General features: G+C 41.0%; 2 protein-coding genes across 4 annotated transcripts in view; one reads left to right on the top strand and one right to left on the bottom strand.

Moving 5' to 3' along the window:
- The window catches only part of C1H8orf74 (chromosome 1 C8orf74 homolog), a 601,672-nt gene that overhangs the window by 173,335 nt on the left and 407,602 nt on the right, over positions 1-20,735 (top strand). The window lies entirely within an intron of this gene.
- The window catches only part of PINX1 (PIN2 (TERF1) interacting telomerase inhibitor 1), a 100,424-nt gene that overhangs the window by 75,173 nt on the left and 4,516 nt on the right, over positions 1-20,735 (bottom strand). The window contains exons 1-6 of one of the 3 annotated variants that reach the window (XM_042466224.1): positions 19,708-19,792; positions 16,757-16,866; positions 14,061-14,153; positions 11,013-11,091; positions 2,461-2,553; positions 652-725 (exon numbers count right to left, since the gene is read on the bottom strand). In XM_042466224.1, coding sequence (XP_042322158.1) covers positions 652-725; positions 2,461-2,553; positions 11,013-11,091; positions 14,061-14,153; positions 16,757-16,866; positions 19,708-19,780 — 522 coding nt within the window. In that variant the 5' untranslated portion in view covers positions 19,781-19,792. Of the gene's footprint in view, positions 1-651; positions 726-2,460; positions 2,554-11,012; positions 11,092-14,060; positions 14,154-16,756; positions 16,867-18,191; positions 18,319-19,707; positions 19,793-20,735 lie in introns of those variants that run through there. The other 2 variants (XM_042466309.1, XM_042466393.1) reach the window with 2 other exon arrangements.

Below are 20,735 nucleotides of genomic sequence, written 5' to 3' on the forward strand. Positions count from 1 at the left end.
AGAATGGACTCATAGCAAATAACGCAGTATCAAAGTGATTATCTGTGTAATACAAACCAGTGCTTATCAAACTCTGTTCTCCAAATGTTGGGGACTTCCAACTCCTAGAATTCCTGACCATCAGCTATGCTGGCTAAGGCTTCTGAGAGCTGAAGTCTAAAATGTCTGGAGGGCCAAAGACTGAGGTGCACTGGTGTAAAAGTGTACCTCAGGGAAACACTGTTCACAACTAGAATGGGTACTTCCAACAGAGGACAATACAGTCAGCCCTCCACATTTGTGGGTTTGACTTTTCCGTATTTGATTATTCACAGATTTGAATAGTATGTTCTCCTTACGAATCTCTAGGTCCTCCAGCATGACTGCTGGACACTGACCACAGAGTTGTGATGGAGGACATAAAGCTTCCTAGAGAAAACACTTCTCTAAGCATGTATAGGTACTCTAGCGTGATTCTGCGGTCAACTTCTGGTGGATGTTCACCACAGAGTTGCACTGGAGGACCTAGAGATTCCTAGAGGGGTATTCTCTCCGACAAAAAAAAAAAAAAAAGGATTTTTAAAATTTGCATTTCCCCCCACTTTCACAGGGACCCTGCACCGCTAACCCCAACAAATGTGGAGGGCCAACTGTATTGAATGAATCTCTTACCTGCTTTTTTTTGATCTGACGTTTCCCAAAAATGCAGGACAGGTCATCTTCACTTCGGGAAGAGAGGTCTTTGCCTACAGAGAGGGCAAACAGACAAGAATAATGGGGAAAAGAGGTATGGCCTGCAGTAAAACAGAGATTAATTTCCGGGCAAGATACAAGGTATTGGTTTTAACCTTTAAAGCCCTACATGGCTTGGGTCCAGACTACATGTGGGAATGCCTCCTTCCATATTATCCACCCTGCAGACTTTGGTCCTCTGGGAAGATCCTGCAAAAACCTAAGAAGACTAGGTTGCCTGTGGTGACCCAGAGGACCCTTTCATCTGCCGCTCCCATGCTCTGGAATGAGCTGCCGGATGAGATCTGTCATCTTACCACCTTGGAAGCCTTTAAAAAGGCAATTAAGACGGATCTCTTCTGGCAGGCCTTCCCAGATCAGCCTCCTTGACCTGCCTCCCCCTACTACTACTCCAATATCACCATCCCTGTGTGCCTCCCCCCCCCTTACAGGATAACCTTCCCTGCACAATTTACTCACAAGTTTTTACAGTATTTTATTATGCTTATATTGGCATGTTTTTATATTATCTGCTGTTTAATCCTCTTTTATGGTTTGGCGTTTGCTTTTATGATTGGGGGGAGGGTTGGGTTTTGGGATTTTTCTTTCAATTGTAATTGTAATTGTATGCTGTGTCATTTTATTGTTGTAATCCGCTTTGATTCCTTGAGAAAAAGCAGAATATAAATAAATTATCATTATCATTAACATCATCATTATTAAATATCTCCATCATGAGAGCAAAGATGGTAACACATTTATGAGAATCCCATTAAATTCAATGGGCTTCCCGGTAGAAATGTTTCTGTAAGTAGAAAAGTTTCTTATTCTCCTATCCGAATCAGTGTGAAAACTGAGCACTTTGGAATACTCATATGCTATTTTGCATGATACATGTTTGCCTTGCACAATATAGTATGTTTTCTCTTAGAAAGAAAATAAGGGTAAATACCATAAGGCAAGATCTTTCCAATTAAAAAAGGCCTAAATTAAGTTCTGAATTTGAGTACAACACTTTAAACTGCAGCAATTCTACTCTGAGAACTAGTGCAGTGTAGTGGTTTCACAACTGAACTAGGAATCTGGAGACCAGGGTTCGAATCCCCATGGAAATCCACTGGGTAATTTTGGGCAAGGCACGCTCTCTCAGCCTGAGACGAAGACAATGACAAACTCTCTCTGAACAAATCTTGCTAAGAAAACCCCATGAAAGATTTGCCTTACGATGGCCATAAGTCAGAAATGGCTTGAAGGCAAACAACAGCAACACAAACAATTTAAAACCACTTGTATGTACAAATTTGCACACGATCAATCATGTTCCCAAAGCTTTAGTAAGCCATGTTTTTATTTGTTTCCAAAGTAACAATAGTATTGGTGCTGAAATTTTTCTTTAGAAAATCTTTTGGAAGACTTATACAGTAGAAGCAATAACTGTGCAGTCCTCCACATGTTGTTGGACTGCAACTCCCAGCAGAGCCAACAGCAAGAAAGGCTGGGAGTTGCCATTCAACAACATCTGGAGGATTATACAATTTCCACCTATTATACAGCCTTCAAAAATAATATTAACAAGCTTTCTAAAAATAGTTCCAAGATGCTACTGATCTGACCATGTAACAATATTGGAAAGCTTTTCAGTACAGTGTTAACCAGAAAACCTGCATCAGTGACTGCCAAGAGCACAAGGGTCCAGGACACAGCTCTGCTGCCCTGGCTCTGGCTTCAGCTTGACTGCCTTGGCCTTACCTTTGGCAAATTTCACATAATGAACCCGTTTCCGGGAGGTCTTGGATTTTTCCTCCAGGCTAAAGGTTTTCTTTTCCTCTCTGGGTACAGCCTCTGAAACACAAACATGGGAAGTTGTTGCATGAAGCAAAAGCTCATCTCCTTTGGAGGTTTTTAAACAGAAGCTGCATGGCCATCTGTCAGGGATGTTCGATTATGTATTCTTGCATAGCAGGAGATTGGACTGGGGGGCTCTTCTGACTCTAGGATTCTTGGGGGACCACCCACAAGAATTGCCCAGGGAAGGTGGGGTATTACAATGGTTTTTTCCAGATGCTTAAAAAATGTAGTTCATTCTCATCTGAGATTTGGCTGAAGCAGAGACAATTTTTAGCTTGGGGAGGAGGGCAATGAAAAGACAAAAGAACCCAAGCTTGTCTAGGTGCTTTTCTGGTGCTTTTTGCTTGGTTTTTCAACCAAGCAGCCTTCTTAAAATGCTTGTGGGTTTTAGGACCACAAAACAAAATCCAGAGGTTGCATTTTCCTTACACATTCTAAAAAAAGCATGGAGCACAGCGATTAATAGATAACCATGCTTCCTGGAGACTTTCAACAGTATAAAGCACATGTTCCCCCATATTTTTTAGTCCTGGGTGAGGGTACAAATCCAGAAGCCTGAAAATAATAATCATAATACAACTGGCCCTGCGTAGCCATGGATTCTGTGTCCATGGATTCAACCGTCCATGGCTTGAATTTTTTTAAAAAAAATATCCAAAGACTAAGCTTTGATTTTGCCATGTTATATAAGGGACACCATTTTACTATGACATTGTATTTAATGGGACTTGAGCATTCACAGTTTTTGGTACCCATGGTGGGTCCTGGAACCAATCCTCAGTAGACCAAAGGCCCTCTGTATCCCACTTTCCCCCTAGTCAAGGCGGCTAATAAAAGTTAAAACAGCAAGAAATTTTACATCATATGAAGGGTAAAAACATAGTTAAGTTATCAATAAAAATTTAAAAAAGCAGTTACAAGCATAACCACTAAAAATAAACAACAAATATTAACAAATACTGCACATGAAAGACTTTCCCCTGAGCAAGTCAATCCTCAAAGGCCTGTGGAAACAAAAAAGTATTCTTCTGCTTACAACAGGATAATAAGGAAGTTTAACCTCTCTACAAAAGGAGCTTCAGAGCCTGGGAGTAGCCCTGTAGAGTCTCCTTCTGTAGAGGTTTTAAAACAGAGGCTGGATGGCCATCTGTTAGGAGTGCTTTGATTGTGTATTCCTGCATGGCAGAATGGGGTTGGAATGGATGGCCCTTGAGGTATCTTCCAGCTCTTTGATTCTATATATCTGTCAGGGTAGTGGGAGAGAAGAGCCTCCACAGAAGACCTCAAGACATGAGCAGGCTCATTTGGGGGAATATGGCCCTTCAGATAACCTGGACCTGAAGCATAGAGGGCTTTGTAGGTCATAAGCCATAGCCATTTATGCCTGGCATGCGACTAACAGCCAGTGGAGCTGCTGCAACAAGACAGCTGTGCATTCCCTATAACCAGATGGAATCCATTTATTTTAAACCTTAACAAGAGCTTAAGAAAGCAGTCAAGTTTGGGAAAATAGTAGAGAGAGTAGAGGCTTAATGTTTCCTCCAGCTCCACAAACCTAATTCAGTTGGGAATCTTCCTTCCCACTACAGAAATGGGTATTGATCCAGCAAAGTACTGTAGCCTGCCCATGTATGCGCTGGCTTCATTTTAACCATAAGCTTTCTTCCAAAGTAGCAGCAGTGCCCTCCTGTGGCAAAGAGTTGCAATTTCACAGCATGTATAGTTCCAAGAGCCAGTGTGGTGCAGTGGTTTAAGTGCTGGACTACGACACTGAAGATCAAAATTTGATTCCCTGCTCCCGCCATGGAAACCCACTGGATGACCTTGGGTAAGTCACACAGTCTCAGCCCCAGAAAACCTTGCAATAGATTCTCTTCAGAGTCTCCATAAGCGGAAAACAATTACAAGGCACACAACGTAATTTCAAAACCTTATGGACTTTATCACATACAGCTTTTAAACAGCCATTAAAGTTAGAGAATAGCACTTTTGGTAATACAGTGGGACCTTGATATCCATGGGAGATCTGTTCTAACTCCCCCCCCATGGATACCAAAATCCGTGGGACCTCAAGCTCTGTTGTCCTTAATGGTGGTGCAGTAACGTGCCGCCATTACCAACAGCTCCCAATTGTCCCCAATAGCAGTGCATGCAAGTGGCCGCACTTCCATTAGGTACAACAGGATGGGACTTATCTGAAGTCCCATTGGCGCGTTACAGACCGCCCTCAAGCGGCCGCTTTCCCACCGCCGCCATTCGCTGCGGAGGGAAGCCCCAGCGGCCAGACCGCGAGGCTTCCCGGCACAGCGAAAAAGGAGTGCCAAAATGGCACTCCTTTTCAAAACGCGGAAGTGGTGCCGTGAGGGGCGAAGCGTGCCCTCGCGGCGTCACTTCCACCGCGACACATCTGGATGCTATGCATCCAAGACGTCAAAATGGCGGCGCCCATGTGGATGGGCGCTGCCATTTACAACGCGCTCCGCGCGTACTACAAAGAAGGGCCGTGAGGAAGGTAAGACCCTTCCTAACCCTAATACGGCCCTTCCTAACCCTAGTACGCGTGGAGCGCGTACTTTATGGCGGTCTGTAACCCGCCATTGTCTCCAATGGCAGGGCAGCCGCATGTACGCGCCACCATTGCAAACAAAGTGGTCTTGTCATTCGGAAATAGTGAGGCCCCACTGTATTTATTGTGCAAATGTATCTGTCTTATTACTTGCCCAACATGTAACGTTTAGAGCTCACCTTGCCACTAACAGGGAAAACCTGTCATTAAGCTTCCAAATACACTGCGACAGCATTAGTCCCCAGGTATGAAAGGCAATTCCTGTATTGGGCAGTCACATGGTGTCAGTGTCTCCTTCTCTCCCCCTCTCACTATTCCAGAGCAAGCTGCTTTTTAAAAAACACTTTCTTTTAATTTGAATTTCAAACAGGCTCTTCCTGTCCACCCCCCAAAGAAGAAGCGGAGACTGTTGTTTCTCTTTTGGCAGGCACAGAGGGTATTCAGGGGTCAGAAGGCAGCATTATGGCAGTGGTGAGGAAATCAGATTGTATGGCCATGGATTGCCAAAGCAGCGTTAATGAAGAGAACATGTGATAATGTTCATCATCTCTTTAACCAGCTTCAAAACTGAGTTAAAGACAATACTGTTCAGTATATGTTATTTTAATTTGTTGTCTGCTATATTTTATTGTTTGAATGTTAAGATGTATTAATATGTCTTATGTTTAATTATTTTCATAGAATGTACACCATCGGCAGGTTTATTTGATCTATTTTAATTGCTTTATGTACAGCACTGTGCAAATTTACAGCACTTTATAAATAAAGCTTAATAATAATAATAATAATAATAATAATAGATGCAAAACTGGTATGCTTCTGTTATTAAACTAGCGTGTCTATGACAGGACAGCAGGCATGTGTGATAAAGTCCTCACAGGAGTGGATTGGCAACGGACAGGTAAACAAACAAAACAGAAAGTGGAGGAAGGAATCTTTGAGCAATGAGACCAATTTATTTTAGCATGACCTTTTGTGAAGTCCAATTCTCTTGTTCAGCTGCACTGACAGAGACAACAGGGGGTGTAGGGGCATGATTTTATATGTTGTGTGTGCATTTCTATTTTATATGGAGGGTATTACAAAACCTTTTAAAAACAGAGATTTTATCAGCTACACACAGGCATCTGAGTCTCAATTTGGGGGAAAAGCAGGACACTAATCATTATCATCATCAACTCTAATATAGTAGCTCCTTCCCACAAAGTCTTATTGCATATAACCAGCCTCACATGCTTTCTCCTTGGCGCACTGCCTTGATAGAAATTTTTCTCCAATATTGGCATTGGTAGGATGATTAAAGAAGCCTGGAGTAACACAGAGTTTGGGGTCTGGGTTGCAGCATCAGTAAATGGTGCAATATTGCTTGCAAGATAAACAGCAGCTGCCTTCAGAGTCTCTTACTGAGCATGCATGTTCTACAAAACAGAGAGGAAAGGAGACAGCCAATAAGCCTGCCTCACCAAGTTACCCCCAACATGTTTAAAAGACATAACAAAACAAAAGATCTCTACATTCAGCCCCCAAAATAGAAATGATAAACAATTAGAGGCTCATGAAAGAAAAGGTAATCCCTTAAAATGGTCTCTAGAATCAAAATATTTTCATTCACTTATAGTGTAGAATTCAGAGCAAAAGCCATGTTTGTCTGAAATATCACTATGCCAAACCATTTTGTAGCACCTCAAAGATACTATAAGATCCCTTTACATATTGACATTTGTTTACTTACGCAAGGCTTACCTGACCTGATAGTTTAATTTCACATGCGCATGTTATTAGTTTTGGATAACAAAATTGCTGAAACAAGTTAAACTGTTCTCCTTTTTCTAGTATAGGAACCTATCCCTATTCTTTCCATGTTATTTCTAGCTCTGGTACCAAATATTGTTGAAGAAGTAATGTGTTGGAACACATCTACTTCATTAATTGAGGTACATCTGTAGTTGTTGGGGTAGGAAAATGTGCTATGAGATATAGAATGATGCACATTGTGATGCTGGCTATAAAGGAGCATATAACTCCTTTACTACAATAGCTCCACTGGTTGCTGATCCGTTTCCAAGCACAATTCAAAGTGCTGGTGATCACCTATAAAGCCCTATATGGCATAGGTTCAGAATATCTGAAAGCTTGCATCTTCCCATATGAGCCAGTGTAAGTCTTGCACACTTCAGGGAAAGGCTTTATCCCTGTTCCAGCACCTTCATGGGCTCATCTGTTAAGGACACAGAAGAGACCCTTCTCAATGGCTATTCCTTGGCTACGGAAGTTCTTCCCAAAGGAAACTCAGTCGGACCCCTCTCTGCTTTATTTCTACCAGCAGCCTAAGTTCTTATTTCTAAGGGGCATCAGCCTTTAATGGGTTAGGCTAGAAAGATGTGCAATAAGAGTGTTGGTTGTTTTTTAAAGAACTATAATGTGCAATTTTTTTCTTTTAAAATCCAACATATGATATAAATGAATAAGCATAAAGTAATTTCCGATTATCTACTTTGGTCTGTGAAACAGAAATAAAGCATTGTATACAACTCCTGGTTATTGTATATTTATTCTCTGCTACTTCATATGTTTTATGTGTGTTTTAAATGTTTTAAATTAATGTCTTAGGAGTAATGTTTTAAAAACAGATTGAATGTTTATTTTTTAAGAACTTTTATACTATCTATTCTTTAATCTCTCTTGTTTAGATTGGAAGCTGCTTTGGGACAAAAGTAGGATATTAATCAAAACCAGTAAGTAAAATCTTCAAAGAGTATGATGGCTGTCTACCTGAGAAATGCTACAAGGGACAAGTCAGTCATTGCTAGCCACCTTTTCCAGGCTTACTCCAGTAACTCTTTTATTGCTTTGTCCCTAATCCTCATATGGCCAATAAAGCAAGTGGTCTCTGCCTGCATGTAAATCACCTACAGTACTTTATATACTGGTGTATACGTCAACCTCATGTATAAGTCGAGGGAAGGTTTCAGGGTCAAAATCCTGGATCTTGATATGACCCGTGGATAAGTCAAGGGCAAAATCTAGGGGCTATAAAGAAGCACGGAAAGGGGGGAATACCACTTCTGTCCCTCCTTCTCTGCACCTCTCCCAACCGATTCCCAGGTGCTGGAGAAGTTTTAACATCGGCTTGAGAAAGGATGCAAGTGGATTTAAATGGAGAGTTTTTTCCTTAGGAAGTCAGGTCTTGCAAAAGGGAGCAAAAGAGAAGCAACTGGATTTAAATGGAAAGGTTTTTCCATGGGAAGCCAAGGCTTGAAAAATGGAGCAAAAATTGGAGCAAAAAGGCAAACATTGTGGTGCCCAGAACTGGACACAATATTCCAGGTGGGGCCTGACTAGAGCAGAATAGAGTGGAAGTAATAGTGCCACTGTATTCTGCTCTGGTCAAGCCCCACCTGGAATATTGTGCCCAGTTCTGGGCACCACAATTTAAAAAGGATGTGGAGAAACTGGAGCATGTCCAAAGGAGAGTGACTAAAATGGTGAAGTGTCTGGAAACCATGCCCTATGAGGAACGATTTAGGGAGCTGGGGATGTTCAGCCTGGAGAATAGAAGGGAGATACTGAAGGCACAATTTCAAACAGTTCCAATGAAGAAGAAAAATGGGAGATGTCTCAAGAAACCAGGATGGATGACTAAGGAACTTTCAACTGAGCTAACTTTTAAATGGAACATGTATAAGAAATGGAAAAAGGGGGAAATCATGAAAAAGGAATTCAAAGAAATAGCAAGCATGTGTAGGGGTAAAGTCAGAAAAGCTAAAGTGCAGAATGAACTCAGGCTTGCTAAAGAGGTTAAGAATAATAAAAAGGACTTTTTTGGATATGTCCGCAGCAAAAGGAAGAAGGAGGAAATGGTAGGGCCACTACATGGAGGAGATGGCAAAATGCTAACAGAAGACAGATAAAAGGTAGAATTATTCAACACCTTTGCCTCTGTGTTCTCAGAAAAGGGAAAGGGTGCTCAACCTGAGGATAATGGAACAGAGGACAGAATGGGGGAAATTCAGCACAGAATAAGCAAAGAGACAGTACAGGAATACCCAGCAGACTGGAGGAGGGCAAACATTGCCCCCATCGTCAAAGGGAAAAAAAGAGGATCCCAACAATTATCGTCCAGTTAGTCTGACATCTATACCAGGAAAGATTCTAGAGCAGATCATTAAACAGAGAGTCTGTGAACATCTAGATGGCAATTCCATAAACACAAAAAGTCAACATGGGTTTCAGAGAAAGAAGTCATGCCAGACAAATCTGATCTCTTTCTTTGATAAAATTACCAGCTTGGTAGATGAAGGGAATGCTGTGGATATAGTATACTGTATCTTGATTTCAGTGAGGCCTTTGACAAGGTTTCCCATGACGTTCTTGCAAACAAGCTTGTAAAATGTGGGCTAGACAAAGGAACTGTTACATGGATTTGTAATTGGTTGACCGGCCGAACCCAAAGGGTGCTCAACAATGGCTCCTTTTCATCCTGGAGGGAAGTGACCAGTGGGGTCCCACAGGGCTCTGTCCTGAGCCCAGTGCTATTCAACATCTTTATCAATGACCCGGATGACAGAATTGGGGGCATGCTTATCAAATTTGCAGATGACACCAAATTAGGAGGAATAGCTAATACTCGAGGACAGGATCAAAATTCAAAATGACCTGAATAGACTAGAAAGCTGGGCCAAAGCTAACAAAATGAAATTCAACACAGAGAAATGTAAGGTATTGCACTTAGGGTGGAAAAATAAAATGCACAGATATAGGATGGGGGACACCTGGCTGAATGAAACTACGTGTGAAAGGGATCTAGGAGTCCAAGTAGACCACAAGTTGAACATGAGTCAACAGTGTGATGTGGCAACTAAAAAGGCCAATGAAATTTTAGGCTGCATCAATAAAAGTATAGTGCCTAGATCAAGAGAAATAATAGTGCCACTGTATTCTGCTTTGGTCAGACCTCACCTTTAATATTTTGTCCAGTTCTGGGCACCACAATTCAAAAAGGACATTGAGAAACTGGAGAGTGTCCAAAGGAGAGAGACTAAAATGGTGAAAGGTCTGGAAACCATGTCCTATGAGGAACGACTCAGGGAGCTGGGGATGTTTAGCCTGGAGAAGAGAAGGTTAAGAGGTGATATGATAGCCCTGTTTAAATATTTGAAGGGATGTCATATTGAGGAGGGAGCGACCTTGTTTTCTGCTGCTCCAGAGAACAGGACCCGGAACAATGGATGAAAGCTACAGGAAAAGAGATTCCACTTCAACATTAGGAGGAACTTCCTGACAGTAAGGGCTGTTTGACAGTGGCACTTCCTCGGAGTGTAGTGGAGTCTCCCTCCTTGGAGGTCTTTAAGTAGAGGCTGGATGGCCATCTGTTGGGGATGCTTTGATTGAGATTTCCTGCATGGCAGGGGGTTGGACTGGATGGCCCTTGTGGTCTCTTCCAACTCTACGATTAAAAAGAGAGTCTGTGAACATTTGGTAGGCAATTCCATAATCACAAAAGTCAACATGGGTTTCAGAGAAACAAGTCATGCCAGACAAATCTAATTTTTATATATATATAAAATTACCAGCTTAGTAGATGAAGGGAATGCTGTGGATATAGTATATCTTGATTTCAGTAATACCATCTTAACTGACAATATCTCAGACAGAATTTAGGCCTATGACTTTAATATCATCATCACTTTTCTCCAAATGATTTTTAACATCTTTGCCTGATGAAGAAGCCAGTGAAGCATCAAAAGCTTGCTTAATGTATTTTATGCTTTGAAGTTGGCCCAATAAAGCAGCGATAAAGCTGTTGCTGCTTGTGGAGTTTGGATTTTGTTGTATTTTACTGCATGGCCAACACAGTTACCCCTGAATATATATTTTCCCCCTGTACCTGGAATCTCTTGTCCATGAGTGTTGTTCAGTTCTGCCAGTAACTGGTTGAAGTCATCTTGATGAGCAATCCAACTGTCCTGCAAGTAACGTTTATTTATTTTTCATTTTTTAATTGTTATATCCTTCCCTTTTTCATAGGATCTCAGGGGTAAAAGCAGAGGAATAAGTTAAACATTTATTTATTTAATAATAATAATATAATAATAAAATTTATTTCTATACTGCTTTTCCGCAGTGATCAAAGCGGTGTACATAGTAAAATTATTAAAACAACATAAAATTAAAACCACATTACATTAATTACAATATACAATTAAAATCCAATTCATAGGTGTATGTAAGTGAGAGGGAGATTAATTTATACTTTGCTTTTCTCCCTGCATGACAAGCAATACTAATCTGTATTTTATAAATGATTTTAAGCTCTTTTATAGAAAAGGTATAAACAATCTACAAAAATCTATACTGGTAATTTTAAAAAAAATGAACTTTTTAATTTAATATGCTATTTAAAAGCATTAACTTAAAAATGTAAAACAATTTTAAAAAATCTATGTATTGAACAACTAAAGTATTACAGTGGGTCCTTGTTATACATTGGGGTTTGGTTCCAGGACCTCTCGTGGGTAACAAAATCTGTGGATGCTTGAGTCCCATTAAATAGAATGGCATAGTAAAATATTGCGCCTTATATAAAATGGAAAAATCAAGGTTTGCTATTTGGAATGTGTGTGTGTGTGTGTGTGTGTGTATTGGGGGGAATCTTCAATCCGTGGATGCTTGAATCTGTGGATAAAATATCTGTGGATAAGGAGGGCCGACTGTATAACATTAAACAATTAGACCATTAAAACACATTTAAGAAATTCAAAACTTCTACAAATTAGGGCGTATGTGGGAGAACAGGGTTGGCACAGAGCATACACTGTGTACATTTCCACATGAGGAATTATGAGCTATACAACACCTTGGGCTCTTTCATACTGTACAGTTATCATGGTATTATTCCACTTTTAACTGCCATGGCTGAATTCTAGAATTTGTAGTTTGATGAGGCCTCAGAGCTCTCTCTGACTGAAAATTACAAATGCTGAATGGAACCAGAGCAATTAAAGTGGGATTGCAGGACTGCATTTGTGTAGCATAAAATGGTCACTTGTGTTGAATGGCAATGGGGTACACACACAAATGCACAGCCAAATGTACATACATTTCCATGTAAATCCATTTGTATGCCCATGCACACCTGCTTCTCCAAAGGGCAACTCCAGTTTTGCAATTCTGAACCAAATGTGGATCTTCCATATTAGACAAAAATGTCCAACTGCTTCCATAGGAGGAACCAATGCATTCAAAAGACACCAAAAGAATTCTGGCCATTACCTGGATAACGTATTTTTGATACTGCCATCATGTTATGTGCAGTTCTTCTCCACGGGTACAAATTCAGACACCAAACCAATGTTATTTTACCCAAACAACCCAACTTTAGAATCCAAACAATGGGATCCCAAAGCACAGCTGGCAGACAGTGGTTCAAAGTAGCTTGTTTGCTTTCATTTTCCGTTCTCTGAATGCTTTAAGTACACTCCCATTGCCATGCTATACCACCCCTCTGGAGGCAGAACTCAAGAGCCAATTAAGGTTTTTCAATTTAAAGAAACCACAGTTGGCAAATCCACTTTAAATCTCAGACCTAAATCCTATCCTTAGTTCCCCTAGAAAGTGCCATTGAATCAGCTGGCTTTACCGATGTGTTATTATTAATTCTTTTAACACCATTCAGCAGCTGATTCAATGGGTCTTCTCTGCTCTAATTAACACAATTCCAGTCACAGATTGCCAGCAGATCGCAAGGTACAGTTTATCAATTCTTACATCACACCAAGCCATCATTCCTTAATGTTAACATTGGTATGGTGGAGTGTTTGAAATGAGCTGGTGCCTTACTGCTAAATAATAAATAATCGAATTTGATTGCAAGCTTCAAAGTGGGAATGGAACAACAAAAACAACAACAATAGTAACATTTACTGCCAATCCACTGAAACAAAAATCCCTGCCACTTCATGTGACTTTCTAATGCAAACTGGGCCCAGCTGCTAATTCTAAATGGTTGATTCTGCATCTGTAAAACACAAATAAGTTTCCAGAACTCAGCAGAGCACTGAAAAATTACCTTGTGCTAGAGATTAACTAAATTAATATAAAATTTGAATTTAATCATGCACCTCGGTTTAAAAACAAACACCCAGCACTTGCACTGAATGAGCTGTGGGATATATATCTTCTTGACTTCAGTGAGAACTCCTGTATTCCAGGTTAGACTTGTTTTAGGGATAGGTTTTATGTATTTACTGGCCGTACTATGAATTTCAATGTCTGGTCTGTCCATTGTCCACATGAGGTCGTATCTACTGACCACCTGAGTACATCACTTTGGCAGCTCTGCAACATAGCTACCCACAAAGGACAGCATGGGAATTTTTTAAATCCTAATATGTTACACTGGTGGGAACAAATGGCCCTTTCACACCAAACCATGACAGCGATAGCTGTCACACTTTAGCTGGTATGACAACATTCTGTGGATTCCTGGGATTTGCACTTTAGGGAGCGGTATCTAAAATTCTCAGTCAGAGAGCTGTAGTGCCTCACCAGACCACACAACCCATGATTTTACAGGATACAACCAAGGCAGTTAAAGAAGAATCATTGTGTAATTATGAAAGGATCCAAAATTACATCAACAGCCAAAACAACAATACAGATTTATTGGGATTTTTTTTTTTGTCCCAGCTATTTTTGGTTTGCATGTTTAAAAAACTCATAGCCAAGTGGCTGAAATCTCAGAGGAAATGTTTGCAATCGTTCAGGTGCCTGGACTGCAGAACACCTCCACTAGAGGTCTAGCTGTATGTGGATTCTGCAACAAAATGGAACTCTTCAGGACTGAGATGTCCCATCTTGGTGTTTGAGGGTTAAGCAACTGGGCTACTAGCTTGAATGGGTGGACTGGGGCCTTCTCTCTACAGGCGTCACTTACCTCATGGCTGATAGATGCTCCTAAACCAAGGGTGTTGTTCTTCACTTGAACCCGGATGTGCTCTGTATTGCCTTGTTCCTGAGCTCCAAGCCCCTAGAAGAAACAGAAGACAGAAATTGATACTTTTTATTTTTAGGGGGTATCATTCGCTGCCTTTCAATATGGCAGCTTAATTTAATTGTTCCTCTCTGATGGTTGCTCTAATATTAAAACAAATACATATATAACAAGGCAAAACCTAATTATAGATGCTTGCATAGAGACATTATTTAACAGACAGCAAGATCTGATAGTGAAAGTGACTACACCAATTTTAGGGGGAGGGGAATGATGAAGACAAAACATATTGGCGTCTAGCTTCAGGAGCTGATGTCTATGGGGAGGTAGATAAAGACGAAGATGCTTTATTTAAATCTGTTACCAAGAAACCATGTGCACCTCTGGAGGGAAGTGTTAGAGGAAAGAGAAGTTTGTTTGAACTTTGTAATCTATTTACAGACTGTTCTTTGGTTGATCTTGTTATTTGGTTTAGTCTTTAGGACAACTGTCCTGACATCTTTTTTTGGGGGGTGGGTGAGGGGCTTATAAATATACTAAACCAAATTGTTTGAGGAGTGAGCAGATTAATAAAATTGAGGATTTATAAACTAACAAACCAAGAAACTGCTGGATAGCCGTAGGAAAAACATGGGGGGGGGGGGTCCACATTATTCGTTAGGGCTGAACTGAGGTTTCTACTGTTTATTATTCCTATTAAATCTGAATACATGTAGATTACAGACTATAATGCTTGGTATTTTAACGACGATAGGAAAAGAGGAAGATCATATTCCTGATGGATAGGTTCAATCAGAGGCGCCATGGCCAGGAATCTCCAAGTGCTTAGCAGATAAAGGGACTTGGAGGTCTCTCGTTCACAGGGTTGCCATGGGTCGAAGGTGACATGAAGACAGTTCATGATGTTAACAACAAATATTTGACATCTCTCCTCTTCTGAGGCGGCATCAGGCACAGCTAAGCTAAAAATGTGTGGGGAGTGGCCCAGCAGTGGGACAAGCTGAAGATGTCTGTGGAGTTTATCACACGGGAGGAATTTCTCATAATTTCGAATGAAAAGAAAGTGGGGCCAGAATGCATTCATGTGAATTCGCTAGAATTTATGTGAATTCGCACTGCGTTCGAACTGACTTCCCATTGCCCGAAAATAGCTTGCCATTGCCCAAAATTGAATGTGGTAGTCTATCATGCAATAACGTGAAACCCCATGATTGCATTTGGACTGACTTCCCATTGCCCGAAATTGCATGTGGCAGTCTATCACGCAATAATGTTAAACCCCATGATTGTGTTTGGATTGCCATTGGATTATGGTATACTTCCAATTTCCCTTGTCTGATAAACTCCACTAGCTCACCTGGAACTGCCCAAGATTTCCTTACTCAGCAGTCAAGCCTCTATGGACAAGACAACTGCAGCTTGGTGACCACGCTGAGCACTTTTCAAAGGACTTTATCAGACTGACAAAAAAGACAGGGCATAGTGATATGCTCCAGTCAATATCACACAATAATGCTAAGATTTTCACACGACATCACGTAATGTCATGGTTATCACACGATTATCCTGTGAATAAGGTGGCATTCTAGCACTGCTTTTTATTCACAAGAAAATACTGTGAATATAAAGCGGCACTAGAATACCTCTTTATTCACAGGATAATTATGCGATACCTGCAATGTGTGAAAATCTTAGTGTTACTGAATGATAGCGACAGGAGCATATTGCTATGCTCCCGTCTTTTTTGCCAGTCTGATTAAGTCCCTAGAAATCATTCTTGCTAGCTTCACTCAGCTTTGATCCCAGTTAGCATTCCTCTATCTGGTTTGTTTCTCTGGCTTTTGACTGTTTTTTTCAGCTTCTTGATGTTGGACTGCTAATGAGCAAACACATAATGTGCATCCATGCACAATGGCCACCACAAGCACAACCTTGCTTCCACAATCTTGAAATGAACATGGACATTCATGTCCTGCCACTTTTGTAAGGAAAAGTATGCATACTTAACGTACCAAAAGGATTCTATCCTTTGACTTTTATCCACCTTATGGGAAACTATAGTTAACAGAAGACTTCCTTGTGTGTTTGTCAACCTGCTTACAGAAGACCTATCTTGGGATATTCATGCAAGATAATGTCTGGAAACCATGCCTTATGAGGAGCAGCTTAGGAAGCTGGATATGTTTAGCCTGGGGAAGAGAAGGTTAAGAGGTGACATGATAGCCATGTTTAACCATCTGAAGGGATGTCATACTGAGGATGGAGCAAACTTGTTTTCTGCTGCTCTAGAGACTAGAACACGGAGCTATGGATTCAAGTTACAGGAAAAGATATTCCACCTAAACATTAGAAACAAATTCCTGATAGTAACAGCTGTTTGACAGTGGTATACACTGCCTTCAATGTGATAGTCTCTTTCTTTGGAGGTTTTCAAAGAGTCTGGATGGCCATCTGTTAGGATTGTTTGGATTCTGTTTTCATGCATAGCAGGAGTTTGGACTGGATGGACCTTGGGGTCTCTTCCAACTCTAGGATTCTATGACTCTATAAGACTTTCTGAACTCAGTCTCTGACATGTTTACTATCTTTCTTACATGCATACATCTTTAAAATATTAAGGTCCTGCCATGCAAACCTACCTTGCCTTTCGACCATCCCATTTTTTCCAACATCTTCTGGCCAAATTTTGATTCATCCTTGCTCCAAGTGCTGTTCCGGGGATCCACAGACCACTTCTGCTTGCGACGTGCTATAAGAAAGAGAAAGGGTTAAGTTAATTTTATAGGATGAAAAATTAAGTTTGCCTCTGGCTATTCCTTGGTCCAGGTTATCTGAAGGACCGTATCTCTCTGTATGAGCCAACTAGAGTCTTGAGATCATCGGGAGAGGCTCTTTTCTCTCCTTCTCAGGCATGTTTGGTGGGAACAAGAGAGAGGGCATTTTCAGTGGCTGCTCCAAAGCTTTGGAACTCTCTCCCTCAAGAGGCCAGGATGGCGCCATCCCTACTAACTTTCCGGTGCCAGGTAAAGACACTTTTGTGCAGTCAGGCCTTTTAAGTAACGTTTTATGGTTTGTATTTTTAACATTACATTTTAATTTTGATTGTTTTAACTCTTAAAATTGCTTAATTGTTTTTTAAATTTTATATAATATATATATATATATATATATATATATATGTTGTTCTGTTTTTAAACTGTATTGTTTTATATTTGTTGTTCACCACCTTGAATCCCTATATTGGGAGAAAGGTGGGATATAAGAAAACAATACTAATAATAATTCCTCCATCCCATCATTTATTCCTTTGAGGAGACTTAAAAAACAGTTTCTAGTTGTACCCTGTTAGCACAAATGCAATGGGATAGAAAAATCAGAGAACCTGAGCAGGGAGTAAGTCCCAGCTTGCTAGGGAATAAACCTCACTGAACACAATAGGACAGTGGTGGCAAACCTATGGCACAGGTGCCAGAGGTGGCACTCAGAGTCCTTTCTATGGACATGTGCACTGTCCCCCCAGTACAGAGTTCGCCAGAGTTAGTACCTAGAAATAATAATAATAATATTTATTTCTATACCGCTTTTCCTGGAAAAGCCAAAGGAATGCGGCACTTTGCAATAAATAAGTTGGTTTTGGGTTGCATTCTGGGCACTCAGTCTCTAAAAGGTTCACCATCACTGCAGTAGGATTTACTTATGGGGAAACAGGCATACCATGAATTTAGCTATGCTGCAATCTTAGGTCTACCTAAACCAGGGCTGGAAAAATAACACAAAAACTTTTATGGCTTAAACCATTTTGGCAGGGGGTTGGTTGGTTTAAACCAGTTTTTGCATTAATGCTTTAATAAAAAAATAGAATCCTGCATATATCATTAATACTGTGAAAGAATACTTCCTGTATTTTAACACATGACTAACCATATTTTCATGCTTTCTGATATTAACAATCCAAAGTCATTAGCCTTTGATATGATTTAGATCTTTCAATAAAACTGGTTTTTTTTTTAATGTTTATTATTCCTATTAAATCTGAATATATGTAGATTACACACAGTAAAATATATAGCATACTCTGAGAGTTGTTTTGGTTGAACCTTGGATAACTGATGGGTTTGTTTCCGAATGCCATTTCTCGCACTATGAAATAAAGTGATTATCAGGAAGCATAGGGCATGGTTTCCAGACCCTTCACCATTTTAGTCGCCCTCCTTTGGACACATGGCTCCAGTTTCTCAATGTCCTTTTTGAATTGTGGTGCCCAGAACTGGACACAATATTCCAAGTGGGGCCTGACCAAAGCAGAATAGAGTGGCACTATTACTTCCCTTGATCTAGACACTATATTTCTATTGATGCAGCCTAAAATCACATTGGCCTTTTTAGCTGCCGCATCACAGTTGACTCATGTTCAACTTGTGGTCTACTTGGACTCCCAGATCCCTTTCACACGTAGTTTCATTCAGCCAGGTGTCCCCTATCCTATATCTGTGCATTTCATTTCCCCGCCCTAAGTGCAGTACCTTACATTTCTCCGTATTGAATTTCATTTTGTTAGCTGTGGCCCAGCTTTCTAGTCTATTCAGGTCGTTTTGAATTTTGATCCTGTCCTCTGGAGTATTAGCTATTCCTCCTAATTTGGTGAAACAACTATGATTCTAGGCTGGCTCTATATCAGTTTCCCAAACTTTGATCCTCCAGATGTTTTGGACTTCAGCTCCCAGAATTCCTGACTGTTGACCAATCTGACTATTGTGGAAGGTAGATTTGAACTGGGATTTCACTTGTTCAGGAGTTGAAAAATTATAACACTAAGAGCAAAGGTTGCTAAGGATGATGGAATTCAGGACATGTCAAATTCTTTGTTTTGGAATATAAACAATTAAGATTCTAACCCAAATAAAAGGAAGTACTGCACAGACTGTTTTTGGGCAGTGAAACAAAACTTGAAGACAATAGAGAGGGAGAGAGACGTATGCTAGGACACCCAATGGATATACAGGGATGCACATGTAACCAATGAAATGTGCTTTGTAGTTTTCTTTGTTCAAAGTACTATAAAAGCTTGGTTCACTTTGGAACCGAGGTCCCAGTCATTTGGATGAATTTCCTCTGGGAACAGCTGCAGCGAAATAAGCTGTTTTCCTTGTCTCCCTGCTAAACCCGGTTAAAAGTCGGGTTTTAAATTAACCTACAAGGCTATGGCTTCTGGGAGTTGAAGTCCAAGGCCCCTGGAGGCCCAAGGTTTGGGAACCACTGCTCTAGAAGAACAATCTTGCCAAGAAACCCCGATGGTTCGTTCGCTTTAGGGTGGCCATAATAAGTGGGAAATGACTTGAAGGCAGGCAGCGACGACGACGACGACGACGACGACGACGGACACCATTTTGACCGAGGAGGAGCCACGCTGGCTGCCCGCTGCTGGGAGCAAAACCCTGGGCTTTCGGTGGGCTTCTAGCCCTCCCACGCTTATGGCTGCCGCCTCCTCCTGAGGAAACGCCACCCTAAAGCCGCCTCAGTCGCCTTGCAGCGCCAAAGCCGAGCCATCAACGGCCCTCCAGCCTCAGTTCAAACCGGCTTAAAGACTCACGCTCTGCCAGCATCGCCATCTTGGAAAGGGCGGCGCAGGGGGCCTCCTTCTCCCGCCGGCGCGCAGGCGCCATTTTGGGGAATTCGCCTGAGGATAATTTAGGCGACTAAATGAGACGCCTGACTCAAAGGAAAACAGCGTGGGAGAGAAAGCACCGGATTAGAAGCAACTGCGGCAAAAATTTGGGAGTCGTAGAGATTAAAGAGAACAATAGGGAAGTGTTGCTCATTTACTGGTGTAGGAAATTTCGAACAGGCAGTATGTTGGGCAGCTGTAGTTGCCACACTTGGGTCCTCCAGGTACTTTGGACTTCAACTCCCAAAAGCCCGACAATTTGGCCTAGGTCAGGAATTCTGGGAGTTGAAGTCTAAAAACCCGGAGGACCAAAATTTGGGAAGCAATGGATTAGTGAGTCCCCAAATCTGACTTTCCAAGTGTTTTTAGACTTCAGCTCCCAGAAGCCTCTGCCATATTGGTCAATAGTCTGGGGTTCTGGGAGCTGAAGTCCTAAAAAGACCTGGAAGGCGAGAGTTTGGGGGTTAGAGGAATCATGGCACTCACTGGGAAAGAGGAAGACAATGGGAAAGTTATTTAGTTGTTATATTTATTTAAGCGCCGCTTTCCCACCAAATTTGAGACTCAAAGTGGCTCACAGTTTAAAAGTACAAGACAATTAAAAGCACAACAAGGAGGCATTAAAACAGGATAAACCATTTGCAGTTTTAAAAGCATTCACACTTCACTAAAAGAATAAAATGCAATTTAAAAGATTTTTTCAAAGCTCTGTTGTTACGTGCTACTTGTTTATATTACAATTGTTGGGGGATTATGGGAGTTGTAGTACAAATCTCTTCCAAACTTTGGGAAGAAGTGGAAGTGGAGGGGGGGTGTGATCAGCTTGGTTCATTGCAAGGTTTTTGGGTGCAACTTAAATTAAAATCTGGTAAATCTCCTGGATATGATGGCCTCCCAGCAGAAATTTTGAAATTCTTCCCCGATCAAAGGACAAAGGCATTGGCTAATTTGTT

Source organism: Sceloporus undulatus, chromosome 1, assembly GCF_019175285.1.
Source record: "Sceloporus undulatus isolate JIND9_A2432 ecotype Alabama chromosome 1, SceUnd_v1.1, whole genome shotgun sequence".
Classification (NCBI taxonomy): Eukaryota; Metazoa; Chordata; class Lepidosauria; order Squamata; family Phrynosomatidae; genus Sceloporus; species Sceloporus undulatus.